This window comes from Zea mays, chromosome 5 (genome assembly GCF_902167145.1).
Source record: "Zea mays cultivar B73 chromosome 5, Zm-B73-REFERENCE-NAM-5.0, whole genome shotgun sequence".
NCBI lineage: Eukaryota > Viridiplantae > Streptophyta > Magnoliopsida > Poales > Poaceae > Zea > Zea mays.
In genome coordinates this window covers 137,242,317-137,268,922 of record NC_050100.1, presented here as the reverse complement: position 1 = coordinate 137,268,922, position 26,606 = coordinate 137,242,317, and the positions used below count along the sequence as shown (strand labels likewise).

Sequence of the window (26,606 nt, the reverse complement as noted above, 5' to 3'; positions counted from 1 at the left end):
AAGAAGGGGACACAGTATTGATCTTCGGAAGTATGCTTTGAAAGAGTGAAAATCGTGTTGTCACAAGGAGACACAATCTTCATCTTCGGAGTATAGCTTCGGAGAATGTTTTCACGAAGTTTGGATATTCTTCATCTGAGCACTATGGACATTGTTGTGATACATAGAAATTTTTCTTCACGAAGCATGAAAAGAAGGGAAGGTGTTTTTTCGCCAAAGACTCAAAAAAGGTATGTATGAAAAGTTTCATGCATCGTAAAGAATTGAACCATAAAGAGAAATAAAACAAATATGTTACATACAGGATTACAAGATATTACACATGTTACATTTAAAATGTTTTTACAATAGCATCTAGTCTTCCCTAAGTACCACTTCTGCAGCTTCGTTCAACAGTCGATCGACAACTTCATCCATAATAGCTTCAGCCATCTTTTTAATCTCATCGTCACCCTTAGGCCGTGCACCCGGAGATACTTCAGTAGGATCTGAGGAAGGACAGGACACGGCTGCTTTACTGTTACAAGTTGCAAACAAACCTTAAAGCCTAAGATTACAACACGATAAAAACTATTATTTAATACCTAATTGACCTTCGGCCTCTGCGCTCTTTTCAGCAGCTTCAGCCACTTCTCTAGCATCATGAATGCCCTTTTCACTTCTTCGAATAATTTCTCCGGCCATTTCCCGGCCACCATTATCCCAGATATCGGTAAAAAACTTTCCACCAATTATGCTAGCTTCGGCCGAGGGATCTCTTGTATCTTCGTAGGACAAGGCAGCTTCGGACTGTGCTAAAATTTTTACATGTTCGCAGCCCTTCTTCTCTAAGATAGTGGCAATCCCTCTGGCGCCAGAGAAGGCACATATATCTCCTCGGCTATTTAAAATTTCTTCAAAAGCTTCAGCTTCGTGGTTAATCCATTCGATGACACCTTCGGGATTGTCTCTTGAAAAGTTTTCCTCACTTGAGAATGCGCCGACCTTGGCGAAGCTAGCCTTTAATTTCTTGACACAATCTATAGATTTACTGTAGCATCTCTTTTTGGACGAACGAAGCTCTTCAACAGTCACTTCTAGGTGATCTGCCCATTGATCGCTGAGTTCACGTTTTGTTTCTTCAAGTATGCGTTCTTCCTTGGCTCTGGCCAGTTGTTTCTGAAGGTCTTCAATTTCGTGTTTCTGAGCTTCAGCTTGAATTTTACAAGCAGCTTCGTCCTCTTTTATTTTATTTATCAATGAATATAATATTTTGTCTTTTTCGAGACCTTCGTTCCTCAGTTCAATTACTTCGGAACGAAGGTTGCTCAGGGCTATTGTACACCCTTCGTCTTCAGCATCTTTTTGTGCTCTAAGAGCATTGCTAAGTATCAAGCCCTGCAAAAAGAAATATGTGTGTCAGTGGGTTTAAACGAGCGGAAAAATACAAGGATTTCATATATCGTACCTTTAAGCTATTGTAAGCCAGGCTATCGGCCAGATCGTTCTTCGAAAGCACTGAGAGCCCGTCTTCTAAAGTCGGGAATCCGAAGCTCTTGCTCATCTCCCGGCAGACAGAAATTTCCTTGCTGTCGGGAAGACAATACAAGAAGTCTTCTTCTCCACTGCCATTAAATATTAACGCCCCCTTTGGATATTTCAGTTTTTGGGCATAATGCTAGGCCTCTTGTTCTTCTTTTTCTGATAATTTTTTCCCCGAAGCATGACGAAAAATATAATCACGAATTTTGGGGGATGCTTCGGGGGTAACAACACCAGTTTCTTCAAAAGTTGGCTTTGTTATTTTTTCTGCCTCACTTTCCAAAGTTTTTGCGGGCTCTGAGGGCCCAGCTTCGGCTTCAATTTCTTGCTCTGGAGCTCTAAAACCAGAAATTTCAGCTGTTGTTTCAGGAGTAACAGCAGCCTTCTTCGGAGGTGTGCTCGAAGATTTGATCGTTTCCAGTACATCTAGCACATTAGCCATTCTCTTCCTCTTCGGAGTTGCGGCTGGCACTTTTTCATTTTTTGCTGTCCCAATGATTGCTGTAGGACTCAAAACTTCTGATGTTTTGGAGCCCTCAGTTGCTTCTTTTACCTCTTCAATTTTTTCTGTGGACGGCGCTTCGGTTTTCTCTTTTGTTTCTGACAACAAAATGTTTGATTGTTCTGATTCTATCTTTGGTGGCACTTCGGCCGTTTCTGCGATCTCTGGCAACAAGGCTGGCTCGGTTGGTTTTTCAGCTTCGGTGGCCGAAGAAGTTTTCCCGGTAAACTCGGGCACCGAAGCTGGTTCAATATAACGTGGCCGATGCGTAAGAACCTTTATCTTTTTTCTTTTCGGTTCTGGCTCGCTAGGAGCAGCTGCAGCTTCTTCTTTTGCAGAGGTTGTGTTTTTTCTCTTCTGCCTCCGAATGGGATAGCAATAGTCAGGGTAGACAAACCCGATGGCATCAAATACTCGATTCAGTCTCTTCTTTTTTCGGCCTCCGAAGGCTGCTGACATCGCATTATCTTCAGCCTTCGAGTAGGTCCCGAGCAGCTCATCACTTAAATTGTCAATGCTTTTCAACCACTCATCATCTGGCTCAATAAATTTATCTCCAAATTTAAAAGTGTACTTAAATCTGATAAGTCCACCTTCGTCGGCCTCTTTAATGGTTTCTTGTGGCATTTCCCATTTCTCCGCAAGCGGCCACACCCTGAAGGCGATATGCTCTTGTACTAAGTCCCTTGTTCCTATAAAAGAGCAGACAACGCCGAAGGCTCTTTGGCACTCTTCGGCGACTTCATTCATTTCAACCTTCGGCCTCCGAAGGCCGAAGCTTTGCCAAATAGGTCGCATGATTATACCTTTGATGTCTTCCCGTGCTTTCAGATCATTTTTTACATAAAACCATTCTGTCATCCAGCCGCTAGGCCACCTCTTCCGAAAAGTTGGCACGGGACAGCTTGACCCAGATCGAGAAACAAAACTGTAGCAGCCAAAGTTATTGTGATACTGTTCTTTACCCCAAGGTATTGTCTCGTATGATAATTCGTGCATATTGCAGAAACTTTTTGCATCAGGCTTCAGACCTTGGCTTCGCACGGCCCACACGAAGATGTTCAGCCTTATGATAGCCTCGGGGGTAAGTTGGTGAAGATAGACTTCAAAAATCTTCAGCACTTCCACGACGAAGCTGCTCAAGGGCAATCGCAGCCCAGCCTTCAAAAAGCTTCGGAATACTACGACTTCATTCTCTTCAGGGTGTGGACAAGTCTTCTCCCCTTCGTCGGCCCTCACAACGGACAAATCCCGGAAATACCTTCCTCTCATGTTAACAAGATGATTTTCTTTGATAGTTGATTTACCATAAACTGAATGGCTTGGTCGCCAGGGGCGATCTTCGGAGTCTTCGCCACCGCTGTCTACATCATAACTTTCACTGTCACCAGTATCTTCAGACAGTCCTTCCAGAATCTCATTGGTGATTTTTTCTGTGTTGGTCTTCGACATCGCTATAAGAAATCCTAAGTTCTTCTCTTCATCAAGACTCAGCTTCATTTCAGCAGCAGCCTTCTTAGCAGCTTCAGACATCTTCGGAAACACTAAAAAACTATTTTCAAATCCGAAGCTTCAAAGCTAAAAGCTTAGCAAAACACAGTGCACAAGAGCTAAAAATCGAGTGAGCGGGAGTGGTTGGCCAGAAAGCGTGCAAAATGAGTTTGCGGTATGGCCGTATTTATACGCTCGGTGCGTTGAAAGTTGAAAGACCCCACTTGTCATTGAATGTTGCTATTCTAGCAAAGGGAAGGTGTTTTTTCGGACCTTCGGCGTAAAGCCTTCGTCCATATCGCAATCTAAATTTATTATTTCAAACAAATTAATATTGCGAGGGGCTACTGTTGGGGACCTTCGGCATCCGAAGGTCCTCAAAAACAGGATTTAACAGTATTTCTGTAGTACAATGTGTGAACAGGTATCTTCGGACTTGTATCAGAAAGGGAGAAGCTCAAAAGATACGAAGGTTGACACAGTGCCGAAGCTGTGAAGCAGGAAAGCTTCGGTATGTTCGCAGAAAAGGGAACCGACTTAAAGATGAAAAGGCCATTTAGACCTCGATAGAGTGCTACAGAATTATCACCAAATGTAAAGGGCATGTATGTAATTTTGTATGGGTTGTACCCTGTGCCTATAAATAGGTGAACAGTACCCCCGTACTGTTCACGCTGACTTGGCATTTGCTTTTGCGTTACACTTGTATTTTCATCTCCTTCCAAGCCGAAGGTACATTTATAATTCGATATTGTTTCTATTTCTTTATGATGATATAATAAAGTTAAATGAATAATGTTATATGATTATTCATGCTATCTTTTATGTTTCATATGCTTCGTTTTTCATTAATGTGCACTGTGATGATGAAGGTTCGTCCTTCATGGCCTTCGTCCGAAGATCGTTATATCCTAAGGGGAATAATGCTTCGAAGGACGAAGGACTTTATCGTTTAACATTCTCTGTGTTGCCTTGTTCTTAACTTATAGCATTTGAGAACAAGTCCCCAACAGGTTTTCTGTCAAAAATATCCCTAGAGGACAAAATGAACATGCTGATTTGCTAGCTAAGTCAGCAGCACAGGGGCTGCCCTTACCTTCGGATGTGTTCTTCGAAACAATAAAAGCACCTTCGGTGGAACTTCTTGAAAGAGCAGTCCTTAACATATCTCCTGTTTTTAGCGAAGATTGGAGAACCGAGATCATCTCTTACCTTCAGGGTAAATTCCTTTCAGATGACGAAGCTTATAACAAGAGGATAGAGGCAAGAGCTCGTCCATATGTCATGATAGAAGGGGAGTTGTACAAACATGGAGTTTGTGCCCCGCTGCTCAAATGTTTATCCAGAACCGAAGGTATAGAGTTAATGAAAGAAATACATGCAGGCCTGTGTGGATCTCACATCGGATCTAGGCCGTTACTTGGAAAAGTTTTCCGTCAAGGGTTTTACTGGCCGAAGGCAGCTTCGGATGCAGCAGAATTGGTTCAAAAGTGCGAAGGTTGTCAGAAATGTGCAAGAGATCAAAAACAACCTTCGTCCTTAACACAGCTCATACAACCCACTTGGCCATTGCAAAGGTGGGGCCTTGACTTGTTAGGTCCGTTACCACCGGCCCAAGGGAACTTGAGGTATGTTGTAGTAGCTGTGGAGTATTTTTCTAAATGGATTGAGGCGAAGCCTTTAGCCACAATAACTTCGGCTACCGTCCAAAAGTTTTTCTGGCAAAATATTGTTTGTCGTTTCGGGGTGCCAAAGGCTATCACTGTGGACAATGGAACACAGTTTGACTCCGAAGCTTTCAGGGATTTCTGTGACCAAATTGGTACGAAGATCCATTTTGCATCAGTTAGGCACCCGGAGTCAAATGGACTCGTTGAAAGAGCCAACGGCATTATAATGACAGGAATAATGAAGTTAATCTTCAATCAACCCAGAGGAAAATGGCCAGATCAGTTAATCAAAGTGGTGTGGAGCCACAACACAACAACATCAAGGTCTACAGGCTTCACTCCATTCAAGTTGTTATTCGGTGACGAAGCAATAACTCCAGAGGAAGCTAAAACCGGATCAATAAGGATAGTAGCTTCGGCAGAATCAGATTCCGAAGCTGCTTATTCTATAGAAAAAGATGCTTTAGAAGGGATCAGACTGCAAGCCGTGGAGAATATCAATAAGTATCAAGCTGAAACAGTTAAATGGCGGGATAGAAAGGTTCGGCTAAAAAATATTGAGCCAGGGCACTTGGTCCTTCGGAGGGTGGCCAACTCGGAAACAGTGGGCAAATTGCAGTTGAAATGGGACGGGCCTTTCTTAGTAGCATCTTCGTCAAGACCCGGTTCATACAGATTGAAAGATATGGACGGCAATGACATTCCTAGATCTTGGAATGTGGATGAGCTTCGGCGATATTATGTATAATTCGATGTAATTTTTCATATTTTTTATTTTTTATTTCTTCTTTCATGGCACCCTTTTCCTTTCCGAAGGGGGAGAAAGGTTTTTAATGGGGCCATCACGTGTAATTTTCTTTTTTAGTTCTATAAGAGCAAAATCCCCCAAAGAATGTAAATGTAAAAGCTGAGAATGCACCATCGAGTGCCAAAAAGAAAAAACGAAGCTCCAAAGACGTTCCTAAGGGAATGTAGAGCTTACAGCGAAAAGTCAACGCTGATTCCGCCAAAAGTAAAGGCGAAGAAGCTCCAAAGACGTTCCTAAGGGAATGCAGAGCTTACAGCGGAAAGTCAACGCTGATTCCGCCAAAAGTAAAGGCGAAGAAGCTCCAAAGTCGTTCCTAAGGGAATGCAGAGCTGAGGTGTGATTGTTTTTAAGAAAATAATGGCTATGAATATGGCTTCGGATACGTGTTTGGCCATTCATTTGCACATCACATTACATCATCGCATTTGCATTCATAAACATTCATCTAGGCATATGTAGGATAATCATCTTCATCGCATAAAATGGTTGCTTCGGCAAGAAGAGAAAAAAGAAAGGGAAAAAAGAGCTTCGTGCACAAAGAAGAAGGGAAAATGATGTTTTTTATGAAGGAAGAGCTTCGGGAAAAAGGAAAAATGTTGTTTTCTATGCTTCGTTGCGTACGAAAAGAAGGGAAGGTGTTTTTTCGCCTTCGGCTCAAAAAAGGAAATTTCGTCCACATCAATGCATTTCTCATACATCAGTGAAAGGTTAAGGATATATTACAAGGTATGAACAGCATACATTAAAAACAAGTTTTTGTTTACATTTACAAAAGTTATCTCAAAAGTTTTTCAAGTACTGTCTGCAGTCTACTATCTAAATCTCCAAGGAGCTTCGGCTTCGGCGTTATTTTTGATCATCAGCTTCGGCTTCGTCATCCTACATGAATAAGGTCGTTGGAAGTCAGAGTCAAGTTTACAGGAAAAGGTAAGCACAAGGTATGATTTCTTACTGGATCAAGGTGGCTACGAGCTTCGTCTCCAGCTTTCTCTCGACCACCTTTTGTCCATATCATTTTTACAAATCGATTCGAGATGCTTCGGGCAAGATCAGGGATGTCATCCAGGATTGATGGTGACAAAGTAAAATTTGGCCTATTGACAATTTTCCCATGATCACAGCCAGCCTTCATGAAGGCTGCAGCAGTCCCTCGAGAAGCCACCCAGGCACAGAAGTCACCATGCCCAGCTATGACTTCGTCGAGCTCGTCAATCTCCCCCTCAATGTGTTCGAAGGTTTTTGGTAGATCTTCAGCTGAGGGGGTAAATTTTTCGCTGCTAGCTCCAACCGAGTAAAAAATCTTTCTTAGTCGTTGAATGCACTTGTTGCTAAATTCCAGGCATTTTTCTTGAAGATTTATCAGTAGTTTTCTCAAATCCGAATTTTGCTGAGCTTCGGCTTCAAGTTTTGCATTGAGATCTTGTTTTTCTCGTTCGAACTGCTCAGACTGGCGGAGAAGCTTCGAGTTCAGTTCTGATATTTTTGCTTTAGCTTCCGCCAGTAAGCCTTCGGCTGCCTGGAGCTCAAAGTTCTTTTTCTCAAAAGCATCTGATTGCTCCTTTATTTTGTTTTCCAAATTTCCGATTATAATTTCATGCTTTTTATCTTCAAGATCTTGCTGCATTTGCAAGGCTTTGCTCAATAACATGCTCTACATAAACACAACCTTCGTCAGACATGTTTTTATTAGAAGCAATAAAAGTTAAGGGACAAGTCATTCACCTTGAAGTTGGAGTAGAATAAACTACCAACGACATGTTGTCGTCGGTAGCGGCTGATGTCTGTTTCTAGCTTCGGGAATCCAATACTCTTGGACAGAGTACTGATAACTTTGGCCCCTGTTTGGTCCCGAATACACTCTAATTTCTCGTCATCAACGCCTCCGAAGAGGAGTGCCCCAGGTTTGTATCCACAGGATTGGGCATACTCTTTAAGCTCTTCTATTTCAGCTTTTGTTAGATGTTCTCCAACTAAGTTTTGGAACGCGAAGGCTTCGTTTTCTGAAGCTTCATCAGCAATTTCTTTTCCTTTCTTTGACGCTGCGGTCACAGTCTCTTCGGCAGCAGTGGCAGCTTCTTCTGCAGCCATGTCTAGCAGCATTTGGTCAATATGTTCAATTGTGCTCTCTAAATTCAAATCTTCAGCTGAGGTAACTTCGGCGGCTGCGGCCTCCGAAGGTGCAATTTCAATATCTGCCCCCTCTGCAGCTGCTCGTGTTTTTTGGGCCGAAGCTCTTGGCGGCGTTTTGTCAATTACCTCTGTCACGGTAATGATTCTTTGTTTCCTTGCCTTGATTGTTTTCTTCGATTTCTCGGGCTCCTTGTCCTTCTGAAAAAACTTTGTCAGTTGAGGACCCAGTGGACTTAGCTTCGCAGGTAAGGATTCAGTCATTACCTTCAGAATTTCCTCAACAACAGCAGCAGAAGGTGATGCGGGAGTTTCTTCTGCTTCGGATATTTGTTGCTTCGGAGAAGAAGCTTTCCTTTTCTTCGGAATTTTCTTCGTTACTGGCTCTTTTTCACCTTCATCTAAGGCTTCAGTTACCCTTTTTCTTTTTTGGCCTCCGGCACCTTTGTTCAGATTTTCGTAGTCTGGGTATTCGAAACCCAAGGCGTCCAACACTCGATTTAGCCTTCGTTTCGGACGGGTGCCGAAGGCTGCGGTCATCAATTGATCTTCTTTTTTGGAATAATTGCCAAGTATTTCATTACACATTGCTTCAATCGTATCTAGCCACTCTTGGCAAGGTGCTTTAAAGTACTTTTTAAACTTGAAATAGTAAGGTAAACGTACGAGTTCACCTTCTTTCTTTTCCCCCTGTAGCTTCGGCATTTCCCATTCTCTCAAACTGGGAAAAACTTTGAATGCTAAAAACTCTTGAACCAGGTCCCTTGTGCTGATATGCTCTGCAATAATTCTGAATTCACTCATTGCTTGTTGTGTTGGACCTTCGGGTGTCATATTGCAGCGAGGTCGGGTTTCTCCGAAGATTAATTCCAGCGGGCTTTGTACAAGCTTTTCCTTGTCGTCATCAACCTTGACATAGAACCACTCTGATTTCCAGCCTGCTGCCCACTTACTTCGGTAGCTAATTACAGGGAACTTTGTAGTTTTCCGATATGCAAAGTTATAGCAACCAAAATTATCGTGCAATCCATCTTTTCTAGCCTTTGTTTGATAATGTAGCTCGTGAACCCGGCAGAAGCTGTCTGCAAATGGTTCCACTGCTTGGCTTCGGAGTGCCCAGATATAAACAATAAGCCTAACGATAGCGTTAGGGGTCAGCTGATGAAAATAGATACCGAACCTCTTCAGTACCTCTCCAATAATCCCATGTAGGGGGAACCTTAATCCAGCCTTTAGAAAACTTTTAAAAATAACAATCTCATCCTTCTCTGGCTTCGGCGTAGTCTCTTCAGTAAAAAGCCCGCTTTTACCATCTTGGACAAATCAGCCTTCGAAACAGTAGATTTCCCGAAGTCCAAGTGGCTCGGCTTGCTTGGCATGGCAATGCGGTAATCGTCTTCGGAATCAGTTTCCTCAATATCTTCTTCCTCTGCTTCAGCGATTGCTTGTTCTGCTTGTTTTGCATCATCATGAGGGATCTTTTCTGAAGTCACTAGACCCGATCGTTGCATGGCTTCGGAGATGGGAAGAGTCTCCGAAGCTTCAGTTTCCTCCCCCTCGCGCTCAACCCTGGCGGTAGAGCGGACTCTGGCCATTCAATTATGAACTTGTGAAACTTTAAAATTTTCTTCCTCCGAAGCAGGTTTCAAACTGGAGCTTCGTTCGTTGCTTACAGACAAGCTTCGGCGATGGTTAAAAATTTTGGCAGGAAAACAGTGCAAATAGCAATGAATGCTGTGGTAACTTCACACCTACTCGTCTGTTTATATAGTGCTGCAGGTAAGAAGGCGAAGCGCCAGAGTTTTTACACCAGGCGCACACCCGCTTGCGCTCGCTGCGCGGTGGACCGCAGGGACAAACAGTAAACTCTGCAAGGTGGGACCGCTGCGTGCTGGGAAATTAAATCGTTTCTCGGCAACGAGCTCAGGGAAGGTGTTTTTTTGGACCTTCGGCTCCCCGAAGCTTAAGAGACTTTTTTCACGGATCAAGCTCGTTACGAAAAACGATCTAGCACCGCAAAAGGGGCTACTGTTGGGTCTATGCTTCGTCGCCGAAGGTCTTCAAGGGTGAAGCGGCTTAAAATGTGTGAGCAGGTATCTTCGGACTCGTATCAGAAAGGGAAAAGCTACAAAGGTTGACACAGCGCCGAAGCTGTGAAGCATGAAAGCTTCGGCATGTTCGCAGAAAAGGGAACCGACTTAAAGATGAAAAGGCCATTTAGACCTCGATAGAGTGCTATAGAATTGTCACCAAATGTAAAGGGCATGTATGTAATTTTGTATGGGTTGTACCCCGTGCCTATAAATAGGTGAACAGTACCCCCGTACTGTTCACGTTGACTTGGCATTTGCTTCTGCGTCACACTTGTATTTTCATCTCCTTCCAAGCCGAAGGTACATTTATAATTCGATATTGTCTCTATTTCTCTATGATGATATAATAAAATTAAATGGATGATGTTATATGATTATCCATGCTATCTTTTATGTTTTGTATGCTTCGTCTTTCATTAACGTATACTGTGATGATGAAGGTTCGTCCTTCATGACCTTCGTCCGAAGATCGTTATATCCTAAGGGAAATAATGCATCAAAGGACGAAGGACTTTTTCGTTTAACATTCTCTGTGTTGCCTTGTTCTTAACTCATAGCATTTGAGAACAAGTCCCCAACAATTATGATGAGGACAAGGTGGCCCAAATCGAGCACTTCAACTCCCAAGCCACTACTATACTCCTCGCCTCTCTAAGTCGAGAGGAGTATAATAAGGTGCAAGGGTTGAAGAGCGCCAAGGAGATTTGGGACGTACTCAAGACCGCGCACGAAGGAGATGAGGTGACCAAGATCACCAAGCGGGAGACGATCGAGGGGGAGCTCGGTCGCTTCATGCTTCATCAAGGGGAGGAGCCACAAGAGATGTACAACCGGCTCAAGACCTTGGTGAACCAAGTGCACAACCTCGGGAGCACAAAATGGGATGACCATGAAATGGTCAAGGTTATTCTAAGATCACTTGTATTTCTTAATCCTACTCAAGTTCAATTAATTCGTGGTGATCCTAGATATAAACTAATGTCTCCCGAGGAAGTGATAGGAAAATTTGTGAGCTTTGAGTTGATGATCAAAGGCTCTAAGAAAATCATCGAGCAAGGCGCCTCCACCACACCCGACGTGCAACCCATTGCATTCAAAGCAACGGAGGAGAAGAAAGAAGAGTCTACATCAAGTAGACTCCCCATCGACGCCTCCAAGCTCGACAACGAGGAGATGACACTCATCATCAAGAGCTTCCGCCAAATCCTCAAGCAAAGGAGGGGGAAGAATTACAAACCCCGCTCCAAGAAGGTTTGCTACAAATGTGGTAAGCCTGGTCATTTTATCGCTAAATATCCTTTGTCTAGTGATAGTGACAGGAATAACGACAAGAGGGGAAAGAAGAAAGAAAAGAAGAAGTACTCCAAGAAGAAGGGCGGCGATGCCCATATTTGTCGGGAGTGGGACTCCGACGAGAGCTCCACCGACGAGGACGCCGCAAACATCGCCATCAACAAGGGTCTTCTCTTCCCCAACGTCGGTCACAAGTGCCTCATGGCAAAGGATGGCAAAAAGAAGAAGGTAAAATCTAGAGCTTCCACTAAATATGCAGCATCTAGTGATGAGGCTAGCTCTAGTGATGATGAGGATGATTTGCTCACCCTTTTTGCCAACTTAAACATGCAACAAAAAGAAAAATTGAATGAATTGATTAGTGTTATTCATGAGAAGGATGAACTCTTGGATAGCCAAGAGGACTTCCTTATTAAAGAAAATAAGAAGCATGTTAAAGTTAAAAATGCTTATGCTCAGGAGATAGAAAAATGTGAAAAATTAACTAGTGAGCTAAGCACTTGCCATGACACTATTTCCAACCTTAAATTTGAAAATGATAAATTGATTGCTAAGGTTGAGAATATAAATGTTAGTGATGATTCTCTTGTCAACCTTAGAAATGACAATGCTAATTTGATTGCTAAGATTGACAAATTGAATGCATCTCCCTCTAGCCTTAAAATTGAGAATGAAAAATTAATTGCTAAGGCTAAAGATTTAAATGTGTGCAATATTTCTATTTCCAATCTTAGAGATGAGAATGCTATTTTACATGCTAAGATTGTTGAATTAAATACTTACAAACCCTCTACATCTACCATTGAACATGTTACTATTTGTACTAGATGTAGAGATATTAATGTTGATGCTATTCATGATCACCTAGCTTTAATTAAACAACAAAATGATCACATAGCTCAACTTAGTGCTAAGATTAATGAGCATGACTTAGAAAATGAAAAATTTAACTTTGCTAGAAGCATGCTCTATAGTAGGAGACACCCAGGCATTAAGGATGGCATTGGCTTCCAAAAGGGAGACAATGTCAAGCTTAATGCCCCTTAGAAATTGTCTAGCTTTGTTAAGGGCAAAGCTCCCATGGTTCAGGATAATGAGGGTTACATTTTATATCTTGTCGGTTATCCGAAACACAAAATTAGGAGAACTCATTCTAGGAAGTCTCACTCTGGCTCTCATCATGCTTTTATGTATAAGAGTGAGGCATCTAGTTCTAGGCAATCCACTCATGTTAAATTGCCTAAGAAGAAAACTCCTATTGCATCAAATGAGCCTATTATTTCATTTAAGACGTTTGATGCATCATATGTTTTAACTAACAAATCAGGCAAAATAGTTGCCAAATATGTTGGGGGGCAAACACAAGGGGTCAAAGACTTGTGTTTGGGTACCCAAGGTGCTTGTTTCTAATGTAAAAGGACCCAAGACCGTTTGGGTACCTAAGAACAAGGCCTAAATTTGTTTTGTAGGTTTATGCATCCGGGGGCTCAAGTTGGATAATTGATAGCGGGTGCACAAACCACATGACTGGGGAGAAAAGGATGTTCTCCTCCTATGAGAAAAACCATGATCCCCAAAGAGCTATCACATTCGGGGATGGAAATCAAGGTTTGGTCAAAAGACTTGGTAAAATTGCTATATCACCTGACCATTCTATTTCCAATGTTTTTCTTGTAGATTCTTTAGATTACAACTTGCTTTCTGTTTCTCAATTATGCAAAATGGGCTACAATTGTCTTTTTACAGATATAGGTGTTACTGTCTTTAGAAGAAGTGATGATTCAGTAGCATTTAAGGGAGTGTTAGAGGGTCAGCTATACTTAGTTGATTTTAATAGAGCTGAACTCGACACTTGCTTAATTGCTAAGACTAACATGGGTTGGCTCTGGCATCGCCGACTAGCCCACGTTGGGATGAAGAATCTTCATAAGCTTCTAAAGGGAGAGCACATTTTGGGACTAACCAATGTTCATTTTAAGAAAGACAGGGTTTGTAGCGCATGTCAAGCAGGGAAGCAAGTTGGTGTCCATCATCCACACAAGAACATCATGACGACCGACAGGCCACTTGAGCTACTCCACATGGATCTATTCGGCCCGATCGCTTACATAAGCATCGGCGGGAGTAATTATTGTCTTGTTATAGTGGATGATTATTCTCGCTTCACTTGGGTGTTCTTTTTGCAGGAAAAATCACAAACCCAAGAGACCTTAAAGGGATTCTTAAGACAGGCTCAAAATGAGTTCGGCTTAAGGATAAAAAAGATTAGAAGCGACAACGGGATGGAGTTCAAGAATTCACAAATAGAAGGCTTTCTTGAGGATGAGGGCATCAAGCATGAGTTCTCTTCTCCCTACACACCACAACAAAATGGTGTAGTGGAGAGGAAGAATAGAACTCTACTTGACATGGCGAGGACCATGCTTGATGAGTACAAGACTTCGGACCGGTTTTGGGCGGAAGCAATCAACACCGCTTGCTACGCCATCAACCGTCTCTACCTTCACCGAATCCTCAAGAAGACATCGTATGAACTCCTCACCGGTAAAAAGCCCAATGTTTCATATTTTAGAGTCTTTGGTAGCAAATGCTTTATTCTTGTTAAAATAGGTAGAAAATCCAAATTTGCTCCTAAGGCTGTAGAAGGCTTTTTACTTGGTTATGATTCAAACACAAGGGCATATAGAGTTTTTAACAAGTCCACTGGACTAGTTGAAGTTTCTTGTGACATTGTGTTTGATGAGACTAACGACTCTCAAGTAGAGCAAGTTGTTCTTGATGAGCTAGATGATGAAGAGGCTCCGTGTGTCGCGCTAAGGAACATGTCCATTGGGGATGTATGTCCTAAGGAATCCGAAGAGCCTCCATATGCACAAGATCAACCATCTTCCTCCATGCAAGCATCTCCACCAACCCAAGATGAGGATCAAGCTCAAGATGATGAAAATGAAGATCAAGAGGAGCCACCTCAAGAGGAGGACAATGATCAAGGGGGAGATGCTAATGATCAAGATAAGAAAGATGATGAGGGTCCAAGACCGCCACACCCAAGAGTCCACCAAGCAATACAACGAGATCAACCCGTGAACACCATCCTCGGCGATATTCAAAAGGGGGTAACCACTCGATCTTGTGTCGCTCATTTTTTTTGAACATTATTCCTTTGTGTCTTCTATTGAGCCATACAGGGTGGAAGACGCATTAAGGGATTCAGATTGGGTGTTGGTAATGCAAGAGGAACTCAACAACTTCACGAGGAATGAGGTATGACATCTTGTTCCACGTCCTAACCAAAATGTTGTAGGAACCAAGTGGGTCTTCCGCAACAAGCAAGACGAGCATGGTGTGGTGACAAGGAACAAAGCCCGACTTGTAGCCAAGGGTTATTCACAAGTCGAAGGTTTGGATTTCGGTGAAACCTATGCACCCGTAGCTAGGCTTGAGTCAATTCGCATATTACTTGCCTATGCTACTTACCATGGCTTTAAGCTTTATCAAATGGACATGAAAAGTGCCTTCCTCAATGGACCAATCAAGGAGGAGGTCTATGTTGAGCAACCTCCCGGCTTTGAAGATAGTGAGTATCCTAACCATGTCTATAAACTCTCTAAGGCGCTTTATGGGCTCAAGCAAGCCCCAAGAGCATGATATGAATGCCTAATAGATTTTCTTATCGCTAATGGCTTCAAAGTCAGAAAAGCCGATCCTACTCTCTTTACTAAAACAATTACAAATGATTTGTTTGTATGCCAAATTTATGTTGATGATATTATATTTGGGTCTACTAACAAATCTACTTGTGAAGAGTTTAGTAGGATCATGATACAAAATTCGAGATGTCTATGATGGGGGAGTTGAAATATTTCCTAAGATTTCAAGTCAAGCAACTCCAAGAGGGCACCTTCATCAGCCAAACAAAGTACATTCAAGACATACTCACCAAATTTGGGATGAAGGATGCCAAGCCCATCAAGACACCCATGGGAACAAATGGGCATCTCGACCTCGACACAGGAGGTAAATCCGTAGATCAAAAGGTATACCGGTCGATGATAGGTTCTTTACTCTATCTATGTGCTTCTCTACCGGATATTATGCTTTTCGTATGCATGTGTGCAAGATTCCAAGACGATCCTAAGGAAGTTCACCTTAGGGTCGTAAAATGAATCTTGAGATATTTTGTTTATACTCCTAAGTTTGGTCTTTGGTACCCCAAGGGATCCACATTTGATTTGATAGGATATTCGGATGCTGATTGGGCAGGGTGTAAGATTAATAGAAAGAGTACATCAGGGACTTGTCAGTTCTTGGGAAGATTCCTGGTGTCTTGGGCTTCAAAGAAACAAAATTTTGTAGCTCTTTCTACAGCCGAGGCCGAGTACATTGACGTAGGCCATTGTTGCGCGTAATTGCTTTGTATGAGGCAAACCCTTAGGGACTATGGTTACAAATTAACCAAAGTTCCTCTCCTATGTGATAATGAGAGTGCAATCCGCATGGCGGATATTCCCGCTGAGCACAGCCGCACTAAGCACATAGCCATTCGGTATCACTTTTTAAGGGATCACCAACAAAAGGGGGATATCGAGATTGCATATGTTAGCACCAAAGAACAATTAGCCGATATCTTTACCAAACCATTAGATGAGCAAACTTTCCAAACTTAGGCATGAGCTAAATATCCTTGATTCTAGGAATTTTGATTGATATTTTGCACACATAGCTCATTTATATAACTTTGATCATATCTCTTTCATGTGCTATGACTAATGTGGTCTTCAAGTGTATTTCATGCTAAGTCATAGATTGAAAGGGAAATAGAGTCTTCGGCGAAGACAAGGCTTCCACTCCACTCCATCGAATTATTCATCGTTCGCCGTCGCTCCGCACCGCTCTCCAACCTTGGTATAATCTTCACTCATATATTAAGTACCAAAGGGGAGAAAGTTTGATAAGGGCTTATATTTCACTCACAAATATCCGTTTTTGGCGATTCATGCCAAAGGGGGAGAAAGTATTAGCCCAAAGCAAAAGGACCGCACCACCACCAATTTCAAAAATATAGTCAGTTTTTCAATTGGTATCTTATTTCGATATAATTTCAAATTGGTATAACCTTTTTCAAAATTCATATCTAAAACCCTCTTGAACACTAAGAGGAGAATTTCATTAAGAGTGAGTTTTGTTTAGTCAAAGGAAAAACATTTGAAATAGGGGGAGAAAATTTCAAATCTTAAAAATGCTTCTCAAAATCTTATTCATATACCTTTGACTATTTGCAAAAGAATTTGAAAAAGAATTTCCAAAACTTTTGCAAAAACAAAACAAGTGGTGCAAGCGTGGTCCAAAATGTTAAATTAGAAGAAAGCATCCATGCATACCTTATGAAATGTATATTGGTTAAATTCCAAGTAACCTTGGCACTTACCTTATGCAAACTAGTTCAATTCTGCACTTATATATTTGCTTTGGTTTGTGTTGGCATCAATCACCAAAAAAGGGGAGATTGAAAGGGAAATAGGCTCACACCTTTTCCTAAATGATTTTGGTGGTTGAATTGGCCAACACAAATTATTGGACTAACTAGTTTGCTCTAGATTATAAGTTCTACAGGTGCCAAAGGTTCAACACAAACCAATAAAAAGTCCAAGAAAGGGTTCAAATAAAAAGGAGCAAAGAAAACCGAAGGCTGCCATGGTCTAGCGCACCGGACTGTCCGGTGTGTCACCGGACAGTGTCCGGTGCACCAGGGAGAATTCCCTCCAACTGCTAAGCTTCGGTTTTCTGGAATTGCCCTTCGCTATAATTCACCGGACTGTCCGGTGTAGCACCGGACTATCCGGTGTGCCAAGCGGAGTAACGGCTACAGCGCCAACGGTCGACTGCAAAAGTGAACATTGAACAGTGCTGACTGCGCGCGTAGAGTCAAAGCAGACGTCAGATGGCGCACCGGACAGTGAACATGACCTGTCCGGTGGCCCACATGTCAGAAGCTCCAACGGTCGAATCCTAACGGTTGGGTGACGTGGCTGGCGCACCGGACAGTGTCCGGTGCGCCCATCGACAGCAGAGTTCCCCAACGACCATTTTGGTGGTTGGGGCTATAAATACCCCCCAACCACCACTCTTCAAGGTACCCAAGCATTCACTACTACTCATTCAATACAAGAGCAATACACAACACTCCAAGACACAAATCAAAGCCACCGATCGAATCAAAGTCCACAATTCAACTCTAGTTTTTAGGACATGTGAGAAGATCGACTTGTGTTCTTTTGTTGTTCTTGTTGCTTGGTTGGCTTTCTTCTTTCTCTCATTCTTACTCTCAAAGCCTTGTAAGCGAAGCAAGAGACACCAATTGTGTGGTGGTCCTTGCGGGGTCTAAGTGACCCGGGAAATCAAGGAAGGAAGCTCACTCGATCTAAGTGACCGTTTGAGAGAGGGAAAGAGTTGAAAGAGACCCGGTCTTTGTGACCACCTCAATGGGGAGTAGGTTTGCAAGAACCGAACCTCGGTAAAACAAATCACCATGTCATCCGCTCTTATTCGCTTGTGATTTGTTTTCGCCCTCTCTTTCGGACTCGACTTTGTTTTTAACGCTAATCCCGGCTTGTAGTTGTGCTTAAACTTTATAAATTTCAGATTTTCCTATTCACCCCCCTTTAGGTGACTTTCAACATCGAAGACCACAGAACCCGAAGGAGCTCTTCAACCATCGCCACGCACTTCTGAGGAACCATGTGGAAAGGGGCTTTGGGGGTGCTTAAAAGCGCTTCCCCATTCTCAAAGTTGCCACGTTCCACACACTGGAAAACCAAGTAAAGATACCTATAGCTGCTACCATCTTCCACAATCTAATCCGATCACTTCATGGTGATGAGGATTGGTTAGATCATCAGCCGGATAATATTGATCCATCAAACTTTGTTGCTCTACCAAGTGGTGATCAAATGAGTGACCCAGGCACTACACAAGGCAATGCTTTAAGAGATACCATCGCCCAAGAAATGTGGGCTCAATACCAACAACATCTAAATTAGTATTTTCGTGGTTGAATAAGTTGTAATAATTTAATTAGTAGTATTGTAACATGTAAAACAACACTTTAAGTTAGTAGTATTGTAAAATGTAATAAGTTTTTTCTTTAAAAAGCTATGGTTGGAAAAGGCTCCCCAAGGTTCAACATAGGTGGTTCCCCAAAGTTGCGTAGGTTCATTCCTACAACAAGTGCTACTAAAAAGAAGACTTCTCCTAAATGCAGTGGGGCAAAAAAGAGTGGAAGTTCTCCAAGAGGTATTGTGTTCAATGTTTCTTCATGCTTTCTTATAAGTTTTGTATTACTGATGTGTGACCATTGTTTATGTAGTAGTGAAACAAAGAGCGGATTGGAATCCAGACCTTGAGAGGTCTCTGGTTGACATTCTCCATGAATTTAAAGATAGTGGATATAGAGGTGACAATGGTTGGAACTCCGAAGGGTGGAATAGAATGGTCAAGGAGTTTCATGTGAGGAACAAGTATGTCTCCTTTACAAAGTCCCAAATTCAGGATAAAGAAGGTCAGCTGAAGAGAGACTACAAGATGCTCAAAGCAGCAAAGCAACAGAGTGGGTTCACCTGGAATGAGAAAAGGAATATGGTTGAAGGACCACCAGCTTTGTGGGAGAATCTCATGGTGGTAAGTTGATTTCTTGAAATTCAATTATCAAATTAGTTAGGTAGGATAACCTTATAATGATAATCTCATATTTGATCAATGTTTTTTTAATTGTGCAGACATTTCCTAAAATGAAGAAGTTTAACAACAACAAGGCAACCTTCCCGCTCTTTGATGCTTTGGGAGAGCTTTATGATGGTAAGTTTCCAAACATCATAAAGCTTACTGGATTTTCTACAAAACATCATAATCCTTATGGGTACAATGTCTGCAGATGAAAATTTGTTAGTAGTCGAGTGCTTTTTTAATGTAACTTCAGCACTAAAAGGAGACTTGGCTGAAGGGACTCGTGCTCTGGGTAGAGACATATTTTTGCTAAGTTTATATTTCTTTGTTATTGTGTAGGACACTTGGCTGAAGGGACTTGGAATTGCACTTCTCTTGAGGCACCGCAAGAGGAAGAACCGAATGAGCAACTTCAGGATGCAGAAGATAGACCACAAGGCTTTGATCTGAATGTTGTTCATGATGTAGATGATGAAGTTGATGATGCACTCACTGAAAGGAATGAAGATATGCTTCAAGGAAGGGCTAATACTCTGTCACGAGATGAAGAAAGTGGACAGCGAAGACCTGCTGCGTCAAGAAACAAGCAAGAAAAGGAACCAAAGAAGCCTGGAAAGAATGATAACATAGAAAATATGATGAACAAATACATATAAATGAGGAGCAAGCAAGTAGAAGATGAAGATGCAAGAGAAAAGGAAGCAAGAGAAAAGGAGACAAGAGAAAAGGAGGCAACTCAAAGTGAAGATTTCTCCATCAAAAGGTGCATATCAGTTCTGAATGCAATGGAAGAAGTGACCAAACTGGAGAAGGCAAAAGCATATTCAGTCTTCAACAAGAGCAAAGAGAATAGAGAGACTTTCATATGTGCATGTGAAGCGGATCAAGAATCAGCTTTGATTTGGCTAAGAAATGGGATGGCTTAGTAGGTATGATATTTGTGTCTTTACCTTCCACTCAACCATATTCACTTGGGCCTTTATCTTCCAATCTAATTGTTCCATTTGTTTGGACAGGTTTGGGTGATCAATCGGTGATGCTTAGCACATCTGGAGGTTTCTTATTTTGAATTGACATGCTTAGTTCTAAAGTGATGTTTCTTCTTAGCACATCTGTTCTATCTCTTAGCTGTTGAAAATGTTAGTCTATCAAGATTGTTCTTTGCGTTTGTTGGCAAGACTATAATTTGTTTGTTGCTTTGCTGTTTAAAACTATTTGGTTGGTGATGCTTAGCTGTTGCTTATGTTGAACATGTTGCTTTGTTGGTGCATTTAAAACCATTTGGCTCGTATACTTGAACAAGTATGTTGCTTTGTTTTACTGTTGTTGCAAAGTATGTTGCTTTGCTAGAACAGCAACCTTTCAACTTTTATCTGTTGCTGCTGGAAACCATGTCTGTTGCTGCCGAACAGGGCAAAATTGCTGAAGCTGGAAGCGTTTCAGTTAAATTACTTCTTAGGCTGGAAAGAGTGAAAGACCCGGATTCACTAAGGTAGTGTTTGGTTGAGGAGCCAAGTAGAATGGAGCCGTTCCATCCCTGATTCTAGGAATGGAGCCGCTCTGTTCTGTGTTTGGTAATCTGGAACGGAGCGATTCTGTTTTTTGTTTGGTTGCAGAGTGAACGGAACGGAGTGTGACTGTGAGAGTGGGATTGGAACGGAGCGGCTCCGTCCCATTGATTTTTTTGGAGCGGAATGATTCCGGATCTGAGGAGAATATTCCCTAATTGGAGTCATTCCGTTCTAGTTACTTTGTAACCAAACAACAACAAAACTGGGACAGAATGATTCCATTCTATTTGGCTCTTCAACCAAACACTACCTAAATCCTGGTCTGGAACAGTTACGGCTCTAGAATTGATCTCATGCTGCCGAACCGGCCCTAAACCTGACCTTATCGTTGCCTCGGACTACAGCCCGTGGCGGTGGGTCCACGCCACACCCACCCACACACGAGTCGACCCACCGCACCGGCGCCGGCTCGCCGAGCGGACTGATAAATTGTCCCCCGCTCCCGAGCTGAGTGGTCGTTCCGTAGAAGCTTTCGTGTACCCTTCCCATCCCCGCCGTTCTCTCTCTCTTTTCCCACTCTCCCACACTTCCTCCATTGTTCCCTTTTTCTCTCGCGGAGTAGCGGTGATCCAGACACCGAGTGTCCTACGCGTCACGGACCGTGCACATGGCGGCGGGGTCGATCCGGGTCACCATGGAGGTGGGCGCCGACGGCGTCGCGCTCATAACCATCGCCAACCCGCCCGTCAACGCGCTCCACCCCATCAGTAAGCAGCCGACCGACGCCTCCCTTCTTCCTCGGTGTTCAATTATGCCGTGATTTTCTTTTCGGTGGAGTTTCGTTTTTGCGGCCTAATGCCGTCGTGCTCCCCAACCTCACGTGCAGTCATCGCCGGGCTCAAGGACAAGTACGCGGAGGCCATGCGCCGTGACGACGTCAAGGCCATCGTGCTCACCGGTCAGATCTCTCATCTCTCCTCTTCACTATTTAATTTGGCCTTCTATCAGTAGTCCCGTATATTGGGGAGTCGGGATCGTGTCTCTACATATATATCGCCGTACAAGGGGATAATGATATTAGTTGTACCACCTTTTTTAATGTTTGGTGCCATCCACGTTTGATATGGATAGTTGTGGAACTGGAAACATTGCTTTCCTAGTTTTCTACTATTTCTTCTCACCCCAATCCATCTTGCTCAAGTAGGCAGAGATGGAACTCAAGTGGTGGAAGCAAGAAAACAGGGCCGATACTTCGACATAACACTAGTAAACTGAAAGTACCCTGACACGTTTTTAAGTTATTCGACATAACACACATTTTCACCTTTTTTTCTCTTGTTTAATTGGTAACTAATGTGGTCGTGCTGCCAAATCCGTACACTATACTGGTATATGAAAGAGCTGTTCTGTTTCTGATTCTTTTCATTGTCCTGGATTCTGAATTGCCTAGGTGCTGGAGGCAAGTTCTGTGGAGGATTTGATATCAACGTTTTCACAAAGGTTCACCAGACTGGTAACGAAATGCCTTTCACTTGTGCTGTTGTTAGCTCTATGCCAGGCTTTCTGCTTATGAGCTGTTTGCTCGTTACTTCACTTACACGTGCAATATTGGTTGCATGCAGGGGATGTATCACTTATGCCGGACGTATCTGTTGAGCTTGTGTCAAATATGATGGAAGGTAATGTTTTTTGCCACATCACTTGTATGTCACTATATCTTTTGGCATGCCATATCTTTTTGCATATGTTTTTGTTTCTACCAATATCACAATTCCTGGACCCATTTATTTGCAGAGGGAAAAAAACCTTCTGTTGCAGCCATTCAAGGTCTTGCATTGGGTGGTGGCCTAGAGTTGACTATGGTATGCAATTTCTGCCAGATGTTGCCAGAGCTGATTGTTAAGCTTGCTGCTAAACCTAGTCTAAATCCATTGTATCTGTAAATGACATGATCAGGGTTGTCATGCTCGGATATCTACTCCTGAAGCTCAACTTGGATTGCCAGAGCTAACCCTTGGCATCATCCCTGGATTTGGAGGTATGGATATATCTATGCCTGAACAGATAACTATTTCTACAGTTACCCTGCTTTGTATTGGACTCTATCATGTCTTGGATCTAACTGTGTTAACTTATTATCTAGGTACTCAGCGTTTGCCGAGGCTTGTAGGTCTACCCAAAGCGATTGAAATGATGCTGGTGAGCTATTGAGTTCATCTGTTTCTTGTATAAGTGAATTCTTCCTTTTAAATTGGTAAAAACCCATTAACTAAACTCTACAGCTTTTCCCCCATGAAATCAATCTTGATTTCAGTATATTATTTTAGGTTGTGACTATAAGCTATTGAACTGTATGGATGGTGTCTAGGGTAGGGAAGGGATGAAACAACCAGTAACAGCTTAGCCAATGAAAGTACTGGGCAGATGGGAGGTAGGCTTAAGGGGATTGTCAATGAGTAACAACGCTAGGGTACTAGAAAGAGAAAGAGGGAGCAAGGAGCAGGTAGGTGGTCATGTTGATCCTTGAAACCAGTGGGAGCCAGCACACGGACACTTAAGAGAGGTTTGGGCTGCAATATGCGTAATATCCTGTTTACTTTTCTGTGTGTTGCCTCACCAGCACACACCCACACGCTTTATATCTGCATTATGCACAAAAGTCCATTACAAATGTTCTAATTCTAACAACACTCCCCCTCAAGATGGGCAAAAGATATCAACCATGCCCATCTTGTTACATATTGACTCGTTCTCATTTGGGCCTAAACCTTTCGTGAGGCAATCAGCTAATTGATTACAAGATTTGATGTGCTCTAATCTTAATACCCCAATATCTATCTTCTCCTTGATAAAGAATTTGTCAATCTCCACATGCTTCGTGCGCTCAAACTGAACTGGATTGTTTGCAATATTTATTGCAGCAACATTATCACAGTGGAGTCTCATAGTTCCATTCCTCAACACTTTCAACTCCTCTAATAGACGCTTCAGCCACATCATCTCACATATGCTTAATGCCATTGCCCTATATTCAGCTTCTGCAGTTGACCTAGCCACCACTGCTTGCTTCTTGCTTCGCCATGAGACAAGATTACCTCCAACAAACACACAATATCTAGATGTAGATCTTCGGTCATCTCTACTACTTGCCCAATCGGCATCACAAAACCCTTCCAAGTTCATGTGTTTGTTCCTTTTAAACCACAATCCTCTCCCAGGTGTTCCCTTCAAGTATCTCAAGATGCGATAAACAACATCCATATGTCCTGTCCTAGGATCATGCATATACCTGCTCACCACACTTACTGCATAGCATATATCAGGTCTTGTGTGGCACAAATAGATCAATCGCCCAACCAATCTTTGATATTGTAAGTAGAGGGACTCTAACTCTCATCAGAGGATGACACTATGAGTTGGGGCAATTTTCTGTTTATTTCTTCAAACACTACACAATGCCATACCCGTCTAAGGGTCGGGATACATATTTATAGCCCAAGGGGCTGCAGCATATGCTTCCTAGAGTTGCGAATATGCTGTCCTACAAACTGCACTAACCACTAGGTGCTGTTGTACTCTAGTCAAAAGGAAAAACTGCAGCAAGCTGCTGTCCTCCAAAAGCTGAAACTGAAAAAAGGAGATGCCTGCAGGCTGTCCTCGCAGTCAAAAGACTGCTGCTGTGCTGCCTGCCGCAGTCCTTGCTGTCTGCTGCAGTCCTTGCAGTCAAAAACTGCTGTGTTGCTGCTGTCCTGCAGCAGAGATGCTGTGCGGACTGCGGACTGTCCTCCACACATGACTTATTCCATCATTCTCCCCCTAAGTCTTGTGTGTCGCCTTGTGGGAAAGTTGAGCCATTCCGGACCTGGAGCAAAGCTCAACAAACTTAATCTTCCCAAGGGGCTTGGTGAGCAGGTCTGCAAGCTGATCCTTGGTGTTGATGTAGCGCGCCTTGATGCTCCCTTCTGCCAAGCAGTCTCGGATGAAGTGGTATCTCAGCCGGATGTGCTTGCTCCGTTCATGGAACACGGGGTTCTTGGCCAATGCTAGAGCGGACTGGCTGTCCACCCTGAGTTCCACCGCTCCAGTGTCTCTCCTGAGGAGATCACCGAGCAGTCGAGCCAGCCAGAGCGCCTGAGTCGAAGCAGTGGACGCCGCTATGTACTCGGCCTCGCAGCTGGACATGGCCACCACCTGCTGCTTGACCGATTGCCAGCTAATGAGGCACTTGCCGAGGAAGAAGAGGATCTCGCTTGTGCTCTTGCTAGTGTCGATGTCGCCGGCGTGGTCGCTGTCGCTGTACCCGACAAGGTGTGCCTCCCCAGGGCACCTCGGGTAGTAGAGACCGTGGTCGAGAGTCCCCGCAACATAGCGGATGATCCTCTTCACAGCCTGCTCATGCTCCGTCGTCGATCGTTGCAAGAACCGACTAACGTAGCCGACGGAGTATGCCAAGTCAGGTCGTGTGTGGACGAGGTAGCGAAGGCTCCCCACAAGACGCCGGTACTGAGTAGCATCCACCTCCTCCATCGTGCTGTCGCGACTCAGCTTCAGCCTCTCCTCCATCGGAGTGAGAGCTGGGTTGCAGTCGGTGAGCCCAGCCAGCTCAACAATGCGCCTGGCATAGGCGGTCTGGCGAAGTGTGATCCCGGAGTCTCCCTGGTGCACCTCAATCCCCAGGTAGAAGGAGAGATGCCCCAGGTCACTCATTTGGAAAGTGGCCTTCATCTCTTCCTTGAACGCTGCCACCTCTGCATCCTTGGCGCCGGTGATCACCAAGTCGTCGACGTAGACACCCACCAGCAGGGCATTATCTCCATTGCCCCGCCGATAGATGGCCGCCTCGTGCGGGCTTGGCATGAAGCCCATCCTCTTGAGCGTGGAATCCAGCTTGGCATTCCACGCCCTTGGTGCCTGTCGCAAGCCGTAGAGAGCCTTGCGCAGGCGCAACACCTTGCCCTCCTTGCCAGGGATCGCAAAACCTGGCGGCTGGTGTACATAGACCTCCTCCTTTAAGTCGCCGTTAAGAAACGCCGACTTGACATCCATGTGATGAACATGCCAGCCCTCCAGGGCTGCCAGCGCAAGGAGGAGTCGCACGGATTCCATCCGTGCTACAGGGGCGAAGGCATCGTCGAAGTCGATCCCCTCCTGCTGTAAGAAACCGCGTGCCACCAAGCGAGCCTTATGCTTGACGATGGCGCCGGCTTCATCCCTCTTCAGTTTGAACACCCACTTAAGGGTGATCGCGCGATGACCATGAGGGAGATCAGCGAGCTCCCAAGTGCGGTTCGTCTCAACCGCGTCCATCTCCGACTGCATCGCGGCACGCCAAGCCGCATGTTGCTCGGCCTCCGCGAAAGACCGAGGCTCACCATCGTCGCATGCAAGATGCAACTCTCCTGCCAGAATGCGAGATGCAGGGCCTGGCACCGATGGGTCGATGAGAAGGCCCTCCACCCTTCGATACCGCAACGGCTCGCCGTCGTAGCACGCGTCGACGCGCTCCTCGTCGCGGGACAGAGGGGTCACGAGCTCCACTGGGTCGTGCTCGACACGAGCTGGTGTCGGAGAGGACGTTCCCGGAGAGGGTACCGTCGGTGCTGGAGTACGTGGTGGCGAAGAGCTCGCTGTAGCCGGAGTCGTGGCTGGAGTGCGTGGTGGTGAAGGGCTCGTTGTAGCAGAAGCTGGAGAGTGTGGCGCTGGAGTCGGTGGAGACTTGGGGGCTAGGGTAGACCTGCTCGGAGAAGAGTTGCCTACTCCCCCAGCTCCCTTAAAGTGGACGTACTCGATGGTGAAGTCGTACGTCGGAGTCGTGCCGTCGTCCACCGCCTTGTCCCACGCCCATCCTCGCCCTTCGTCGAACACTAC

The 26,606-nt window shown here is 44.0% G+C and overlaps 2 protein-coding genes across 2 annotated transcripts in view; both read left to right on the top strand.

Annotated features, from left to right (window-relative positions):
* Nucleotides 1-18,642: 18,642 nt before the first annotated feature.
* Nucleotides 18,643-19,883, top strand: LOC109939776 (uncharacterized). Its single transcript, XM_020538100.1, has 4 exons — nt 18,643-18,798; nt 18,875-19,182; nt 19,281-19,359; nt 19,567-19,883. The coding sequence occupies exons 1-4, from the start codon at nt 18,660-18,662 to the stop codon at nt 19,881-19,883; spliced, it is 843 nt and encodes a 280-aa protein (XP_020393689.1). The 5' UTR covers nt 18,643-18,659.
* A 1,391-nt stretch (nt 19,884-21,274) lies between these two features.
* The window catches only part of LOC100281695 (uncharacterized), a 28,146-nt gene continuing 22,814 nt past the window's right edge, over nt 21,275-26,606 (top strand). Inside the window, exons 1-7 of the mRNA NM_001368081.1 lie at nt 21,275-21,505; nt 21,625-21,696; nt 22,189-22,251; nt 22,361-22,417; nt 22,533-22,600; nt 22,695-22,776; nt 22,882-22,937. Coding sequence (NP_001355010.1) covers nt 21,406-21,505; nt 21,625-21,696; nt 22,189-22,251; nt 22,361-22,417; nt 22,533-22,600; nt 22,695-22,776; nt 22,882-22,937 — 498 coding nt within the window. The 5' untranslated portion in view covers nt 21,275-21,405. The remainder of the gene's footprint in view (nt 21,506-21,624; nt 21,697-22,188; nt 22,252-22,360; nt 22,418-22,532; nt 22,601-22,694; nt 22,777-22,881; nt 22,938-26,606) is intronic.

What these genes read in the sequence shown, in the direction of transcription:
- LOC109939776 (XM_020538100.1), top strand. Translation starts at nt 18,660, where the DNA reads ATGGTTGGAAAAGGCTCCCCAAGGTTCAACATAGGTGGTTCCCCAAAG. An exon ending in GAGTGGAAGTTCTCCAAGAG is followed by an intron (nt 18,799 to 18,874) that starts GTATTGTGTTCA and finishes TTTATGTAGTAG; the next exon opens with TGAAACAAAGAGCGGATTGG. An exon ending in TTTGGGAGAGCTTTATGATG is followed by an intron (nt 19,360 to 19,566) that starts GTAAGTTTCCAA and finishes GTTATTGTGTAG; the next exon opens with GACACTTGGCTGAAGGGACT.